At 35.9% G+C, this 8,415-nt stretch overlaps 1 protein-coding gene and 1 long non-coding RNA gene across 2 annotated transcripts in view; both read right to left on the reverse strand.

Moving 5' to 3' along the window:
* Positions 1-341: 341 nt before the first annotated feature.
* Positions 342-3,128, reverse strand: LOC107738480 (uncharacterized). The gene is made up of 3 exons (XR_001639885.1): positions 3,061-3,128; positions 2,756-2,888; positions 342-478 (listed from the first exon to the last, which is right to left on the reverse strand). It is a non-coding gene; the product is annotated as an uncharacterized LOC107738480 (long non-coding RNA).
* A 243-nt stretch (positions 3,129-3,371) lies between these two features.
* Positions 3,372-8,415, reverse strand: part of LOC107738475 (solute carrier family 2, facilitated glucose transporter member 9-like) — a 5,851-nt gene continuing 807 nt past the window's right edge. The window contains exons 2-7 of the mRNA XM_016550235.1: positions 6,340-6,438; positions 5,055-5,215; positions 4,807-4,931; positions 4,318-4,463; positions 4,013-4,145; positions 3,372-3,382 (exon numbers count right to left, since the gene is read on the reverse strand). Of these exons, the coding sequence (XP_016405721.1) occupies positions 3,372-3,382; positions 4,013-4,145; positions 4,318-4,463; positions 4,807-4,931; positions 5,055-5,215; positions 6,340-6,438 (675 nt within the window). The remainder of the gene's footprint in view (positions 3,383-4,012; positions 4,146-4,317; positions 4,464-4,806; positions 4,932-5,054; positions 5,216-6,339; positions 6,439-8,415) is intronic.

An 8,415-nucleotide genomic window follows, 5' to 3' on the forward strand; every position in this document is an offset into this window, starting at 1 on the left:
GCGCATAAAGGATACATGACCCTAACACAGATAAAAGAACCATCAATATATATATATATCTATATCTATATCTCTATATATATATATATAGATATAGATATACACACACTCTAAAAAAACATAAATTCAGCTAAAAACATAACAGAAATTCAGCTTTGCATCACAGGAACAAATTACATTTTAATATATATTAAAATAGAAAACAGTTATTTTTAATTGTAATAAAATTTCACAAGTTTTACTGCATTTCTGATCTAATAAATGCAGCCTTGATGCGTGTAAGATATCTTACTGCCCCATTTTGACAGCTGCATCCCAGCGTTGACCACAAGGACTGTAACAATCTGCCAGCGAACAGACGGATCCCTGAAGAGCTGCAATACTGAGACAGTCTCTATTGAGGACAAAGAGCGCTGCTCTTCCTGCATCTCCTCCACCTCAGCCTGAATATTACACTTGGCACGGTACCACTTCAGTGCTGCAAAGAGGAATCAGAATCTGAGCGTCATTATATAATTACATTAGATTCTATCAGATCACGTCAAAACAGCAGAGAATCAGAGCAACAGAATACTCTGGTATCTCTACACTTTTAAAAAGTGCCCTTTGTAGAAATGTAATCTTAAAAGTTTTACTTTAAAGTACGTTTTAAATTGTTCTAATAATCTTTTGTTGTGCTTTAATGTACATTTATTTGAATTTTTGACTAACATACTAAAGCACATGTAAAGTACTTGATCATAATTTAAAATTTAGTGTTATTCGATATTACATTTAAAGTTAGAATTTTAAATGTACTAAATAGAAACATCATCATGACAAATGTGTAATTATAAATATATTTAAATACATGACATAAACATTCCAATAGAATGCGTTGGTGCCAATAGCTCAGTGGGCAGTGTGCCAACATATAGTGCCGTTGTGCTCCAGGCGTCCCAAGTTCGAGTCCCGGCTCGTGGACCTTTCCTGATCCCTCCCCCCTCTCTCTCACCTACTTCGCTTCCTGTCACTGCTATACTGTCCTATCAAAATAAAAATGCCAAAAATAAATCTTTTAAAAAAAAAAAAGAAATGCCATGAATGCTTATCAGTACATTCGGCAGTGAACTTTAAACGTTTGTCAAAGACAATAAAAGTAATTATGAAATTACATATAAAATGTCCTATTTAAAAAAGTACAGTTCAAGCTAATTGCATCTTATACAAATTTTACCTATACTTTTTCATTTAGTGTCTGAAAATGTTACATTCATTCGCCCTTAAGTGTATTCTTTTAAAGTATACTATTTATGTAATACATAAACATATTTTAAAAGTATGCTAAAGTGTACTTCTTTTTCTCAAGGATCCTCATGAATAAAAAATAAATAAAAATAGTCAATTTAATTTATATAGTGTATTTTACAATGCGCATTGTTTTAAAGCAGAACAATAGTGTCAGGGTCCTGTCACCTTCATTGTTCTTATTCTTAGTTTGGTGACAGGATCCTGACATTCATGTGTTGTGTGTCTTATCCTCGTGTGAGTGTACAGCTTTGGGGTTGTTCTCTGTGCTGTGTGCTCTTTTACCTTACGCATTGGGTGTTCGGGACATGGTGTCTGGACACACTTTGGTCTAGTCTTGGTTCAGTTTCAGTGTCAAAATCCTGACATCCATGCTCTGTGCATTTCTGTTTTGCATGTTGTTGTTTTTTCTGTTTGAGCGCATGGCAGATGATGGTTTGTTTGCCATGTGTTCTTCTGTCTTGTCATTGTGTTTTGTGTGAGCTCATGGTGTTGGGTGGTTCCTGTGCCATGTGCTCTTCTGTCTTGTCTTGTGTTTGTGGGAGCACATGTTATGTGTGCTTTGCCATGAACTTTATGCACATGGCTTTATGATTGTTTCTCTGTGCCATGTGCTCTTCTGTCTAGTCTTGGCCCTGCCCCCTTGATACCTGATCAGTAGTTAACTTTAACTGTATTTTTTAAGTAAGAAGCCAAAGGCCGCTGTGGCAAGGAAAAATACCATAAAGTGTGGAGAAAAAAAAAAAAAACTTTGGAGAAAGTTCTGCCTATACAACACAATCATATGTTGATGCTAGTTAGCTAAGCTATGGAATAAATCTGTTCATTCTTACATTTAAATCACACAAATATGTCAAGATTCTGTATGGAAATGGCTTAATGTTTCTGCTGCTACTCTCCTCTAATCCTGTCTCACATTCTTTGCTACAGTCAGTGAGTTATCCTGCCTGGTAGCTGCTGTATGACTGATGGACCTTTGTAGTGCCAGCTTCTGAAGCTTTGAGATCACAGTACGAACAATAACAGCTTATGAGAGTCTGCTGGTCTGGCCACTAATCCCTCCAACACAATTCAATCAACCTTAATGCAGTGAACAATCAGAAGAATTTCTAGATTTTTTTAGTTTTTTCGTGTTTCGTGGAAGATTTTAAGTTGCAAAACATTTTTTTTTACACACGAGAGAATGCAGTGGTCACTGTTTTCCATGCAAAAGCCTCATAGCATTATAATAGTCCATGCAACTTTTATAAGCGGTATATACTGTAAGTCTTCTGAAGTTATGCAATTGCTCTATGTGAAGCAAAACTTTGCTATTCACTGATAATTTTCAGGGTATTTAAAAAAAAAATAAAAAAAAACATCTTTTGTGTTCCACAGAAGAATGTAATACGGATTTGGAACAGCATGATAGTAAATACATTTTTTATTTTTGGGTGAACTGTTTTTTTTAAGTAAGAAAAGTCTTTACCTGTGATAGTGGCATGAATGTTCCGCTTTTCCATCAACAGATATCTCGGACTCTCTGGGAACCATGGCAACAGCATGAGCTGTATGAATGTAGGCACCACAACTAGAGAGAGGAACAGAGGCCAGTGCTCTTCCTGTGTGGAACAACCAAATGATGATGATAAGAAGACTTAACAAAACTGAAAACAAAGCAGTAACAGATCTGTTTTAAAACAACAAAAAGTTAAGGATATATCAATTAATCTGTGACGTTCATAACAAGAGAAAGACAGTCTAATGTTATAAAATAAAATAGAAGGGAACCACCTTGCCCAAGATCTCATGGAGTCCCAGAATCTGAGCAATAAACACTCCAATACAGATGAAGATGCTGGGCACGAGTCCTAGGAAGCCTCGGAAATTCTTCGGAGCAATTTCTCCCAGATACATGGGCACTACGCTGAGAGAAATCCCTACAGAAGCACAACAGAGAAGCACATATCACTACAGCAGCTCAATACATAAGATTATAATTAAGATTATTAATGATGCCACTAGAAATCCAAGAGAAAATTCAAATCCAATATGAGTGGACATAGTTAAGTGTATATATTTAAGAAAGGACTAAACTAAAATTGTTAAATGTATTCTGCGTGCATAATAAAAAGAAAAAAACAACTGTCAAAAAAAGCTTCTTTTAAGTCCCACAGTAAAAAAAGAAAGTCATACAGTTATGGAAATGACATAGTGAGTAAATGATGACAGAATGTTCATTTTTGGCATTTAAGGCCTTCCATATTAAATGAAACTAATTACCTGAATGTATCCCTATAACGAACAATACTTATGAGAGTCTGCTGGTCTGGCCACTAATCCCTCCAACACAATTCAATCTTCTTAATGAACAATCAGAAGAATTTCTAGATTTTTTTAGTTTTTTCGTGTTTCGTGGAAGATTTTAAGTTGCAAAACTTTTTTTTTTACACACGAGAGAATGCAGTGGTCACTGTTTTCCATGCAAAAGCCTCATAGCATTATAATAGTCCATGCAACTTTTATAAGCGGTATATACTGTAAGTCTTCTGAAGTTATGCAATTGCTCTATGTGAAGCAAAACTTTGCTATTCACTGATAATTTTCAGGGTATTTAAAAAAAAAATAAAAAAAAACATCTTTTGTGTTCCACAGAAGAATGTAATACGGATTTGGAACAGCATGATAGTAAATACATTTTTTATTTTTGGGTGAACTGTTTTTTTTAAGTAAGAAAAGTCTTTACCTGTGATAGTGGCATGAATGTTCCGCTTTTCCATCAACAGATATCTCGGACTCTCTGGGAACCATGGCAACAACAAGAGCTGTATGAATGTAGGCACCACAACTAGAGAGAGGAACAGAGGCCAGTGCTCTTCCTGTGTGGAACAACCAAATGATGATGATAAGAAGACTTAACAAAACTGAAAACAAAGCAGTAACAGATCTGTTTTAAAACAACAAAAAGTTAAGGATATATCAATTAATCTGTGACGTTCATAACAAGAGAAAGACAGTCTAATGTTATAAAATAAAATAGAAGGGAACCACCTTGCCCAAGATCTCATGGAGTCCCAGAATCTGAGCAATAAACACTCCAATACAGATGAAGATGCTGGGCACGAGTCCTAGGAAGCCTCGGAAATTCTTCGGAGCAATTTCTCCCAGATACATGGGCACTACGCTGAGAGAAATCCCTACAGAAGCACAACAGAGAAGCACATATCACTACAGCAGCTCAATACATAAGATTATAATTAAGATTATTAATGATGCCACTAGAAATCCAAGAGAAAATTCAAATCCAATATGAGTGGACATAGTTAAGTGTATATATTTAAGAAAGGACTAAACTAAAATTGTTAAATGTATTCTGCGTGCATAATAAAAAGAAAAAAACAACTGTCAAAAAAAGCTTCTTTTAAGTCCCACAGTAAAAAAAGAAAGTCATACAGTTATGGAAATGACATAGTGAGTAAATGATGACAGAATGTTCATTTTTGGCATTTAAGGCCTTCCATATTAAATGAAACTAATTACCTGAATGTATCCCTATAATGAAGCGCCCAATGATGATCATCTCTGGAGATCCACATAATCGGCTGAAGCCCATCAGCCCTCCAGCTATAAACACCAGAACTGTGCTGTGTACCAGTGTCCCTCTTCTACAAATTAGAAAGATGCACAAAGCATTCAAGCAGCTATTGCAATTTGGCCAGCTGATACAATGAGACAACATTTCAGAAACTATTCGTATTAAGTTTAATAGGGGAAAAAACATATTGCACCTCCCAAATCTGGTAACCTGCATTCCCACTGTGAGAGAACCCACCAGTCCTCCAATGGCAAATATAGACACAGTGACTGAATATATAAGCGTGAGAGTCTCTTCATCCACTCCTGACCCATTCCGCCTCACAATGGTTTGGTTATAAAAGTCCTTTATGTACTGTGAGAAGAACAAAGAAAATATGATCCTGTGTAGCTCTTAAAATATACATTTTGATGTGAGAGGACAACAGGGGTTGGACTTTTTCACTTTGAGGAAGAGTTATTATGGATATTATGGACTAGTATTTTGGCCAGACACGATGGTTTAAAGTCATAGCACCTTAATAATGGATTTGTTTCTTACAAACACACAGCTTTTTACTTCACAAGACATTAATTGATGGACTGGAGTCATGTGGATTACTTATGCATTATTGTGACGTTTTTATCAGATGTTCGGACTCTAATACTGACGGCACCCATTCACTGCAGAGGATCCATTGGTGAGCAAGTGATGTAATGCTCAATTTCTCCAAATCTGTTCCAGTGAGTACATTTTTTAGTAAATTTTCATTTTTGGGTGAACTTTTCCTTTAATTAAATTAGAGCAAGTATGTGTTGGAGGACTTCTAGGCTGATCACAATCAAATTTGAATAAATGGGCCTCTAGTCTCATGTAATTAGACAAATAGCGAATGATAGCAAATCAAAATAACACAAGTCAAAATTATTAGGACAGACGTTGGAATGGATCAATGTAATCGCTGTAGAGAAAAACTCACTCTCCCCAAAAAAGATATGGTGTCATGTGATGGTTGAATTTTTCTCTCTCTATGTTGCTCTCTCTTTCATTTGAATGACCTTTTTCGATCCCATTTTTGCTATTGTCATATTTATTTCTTCTAAATGAACATTTAGAAGGCTAAATGTTTATCCTCCCTGTTTCATTACTCTTTCACAAGCTGCAGTTATACTCTCAGTATGATCGCGCTCTGATACTTCTATTCAGGACTTGTGACTTGTAGGCAGAAATTATATGTATTTAAAGCCTCCACTGTAATCGAGAGTGAATTATTTAACACCTTGTGGTACTGACATCAATCATAGTTTAAATAGTCTTCATTCAAATTAAATGTTATGTTGAAGGATATTAAACGTGAAGAACAAACCTTCAATCAACATTGAAGGAAAGAAGTGAAAAAACTGTGACTCTGTGTTTCAGCAAGTAGGTGATTTAATCCAGCTGCATAAAAAAGTGTTATGTGAGGCTATGTGAAAAACTGTGTTTGTGGTGTCACTCACCTCTGCAGGAGAATTAACAACAGCCAGGTTATAACCATACAGCATGGAGCTCCCGAAGGAAGAGAGGAATGCTACTGCCAACAGGGATGAGGTTAGATGCTGGAGAAACAAGTGACAGACAACCATGAGTCAGGTGGCCATTTGTAATAACATACATCCCTATTTTTGGATTAAAACGTTTCTTAAGATGTCTGGCACTTAGATAAAGCACATTACATCGTTTCTAACATATAGCTGCTTTTATAAGGAAGCTAGTTTGGCTTAAAAAAAACTATATGGACATGAACAGACATTTCTTTAATCATAAATCAGGTCTATAAGCAGCTTTGGGTGTACAATACTGCTGGCTATATAGGCACAGGGATGTCGTGATCGGGGGGAAAAGGGGGACTGAGTTCATAGGGCCCAGAGGCTTAGATGGGCCAACAACGATGTCCTGGGGCGGGCCAGGCTGAGATCAAACACAAATCTGTGCAAAGGGCCCAGAATCTCTAGCAATGCCACTGTATAGACAGAATGAGTAGATTACAGAAAAATTTGTTTCAAAACACACTGCAACCAGCATGCACAATAAAGTAAGAATTTTCTCTCTGGAGTACAAAATCACACTTTAAGCACAAATGTTATATTGTTTATAACCGTAAACTGAGTCTAAAGTATTAGACTTTGGCGCTGATCCATTAGGCATGTGACTGCATTAGCGTGCAAGTGAACCATGACTAGATCTGGCATGAGTGTTCACTGGCCAGGCAAACTGAGTTACAATAATTACCCTGCACATGAACAAAATCACTATCACCACCTGCCAAAAGTGGGAAAGCAGTTAAAAGAAAGAAATTCTCAGTTGAGAAGAAGTGGAAAACTCAAAGTATGAAGGGAGAGACTGTCACTTGTGAATAACAATGCGTTGAAAGAGCAAAAATAGAAATAAATAGTAATTCCTTTGCTAAATTTCACAACCCATCTTAACTTTGTGTTATATGTATTGTACAATGAATTAATAATGCATAGTTGGAGACTGACATAATATTCTTAAAAGTATTCTCAAAAAGCAACAATTTTTCTAGTAAAAACCGTAAAATTACAGTAAAAACCTGTAAACAGGGTCTGATTTACTCAAAACTTTATGGGTGGGACCGTTGAAAGAGAACACAGGGTTCTCAGAAAGAGAGCTTTTTCTGCACCAGGCACAAGATGCTCACAAGATGCAGTAAAGAAGTAAAAACCCATTTTTTTCTTCATTCAAAGAAATTAAGTAATAATGTGTCAACTTTTCAAGACAGGCCTATGAATAGCTCAGGATCAATGACATGTAATTTTATAGTCATTTAAAATGTGATAAAATCATTCATTCACAATACTTGTTGGGATGAGTCATTTTCTAATTTCTTTATTTCTTTTTTTTTACCTTCAAATCAACGGTTGTAATGTTGTGATTAATTTCTTAAGTTGGTTTGGTTTATCTTTATTTAAGATGTTTTTTTCTAATCCCCTCAGAAAATGAATGGGATTGTTCATGACAGTTTTCACATTACCAATTTTTTTATGTGACCCATGCTCTGTTTGGTGCCACCTACTGTACATTGACAGCACAGTTAGTGATAAACTTTTTTTTTTCCTGCCTGACAAGATGTACTACTCATGTTGTTATTTTCTAAGATGATTTTCTAAGATCTTGCTGCCATTTGCTCCTAGAGAGTTGCATATAGCTAGACAGCAGCTTGCTAATGCTTAGCATTTATAAACTTGACCCTGAAGCTTGAAGAAGCATGAAAAGGGCGACATGTTATTTAATGCTTGTTTGATGGGTAAAATACCAAATAAAAGACACCTTGGACTGTTGCCTTTGAACATATAAGGACCATCTATTGTAATATAACAATTTATAGAAACTTTATGAAACATTCTAATATTGATGGTTCATGAGCCATTCTACATGCAGACTGGCTAGTGACATTCTTCTTAGACACACACACACACACACACACACACACATTAAGTTCCGTATCAGTTACAAAATATTATTACTTGCCTATAAGGCCCTTAATGGGTTAGCTCCTGCGTACCTAACTAGTC

Source organism: Sinocyclocheilus rhinocerous, unplaced genomic scaffold, assembly GCF_001515625.1.
Source record: "Sinocyclocheilus rhinocerous isolate Xijiao unplaced genomic scaffold, SAMN03320098_v1.1 scaffold1907, whole genome shotgun sequence".
In the NCBI taxonomy this organism is placed as follows: Eukaryota; Metazoa; Chordata; class Actinopteri; order Cypriniformes; family Cyprinidae; genus Sinocyclocheilus; species Sinocyclocheilus rhinocerous.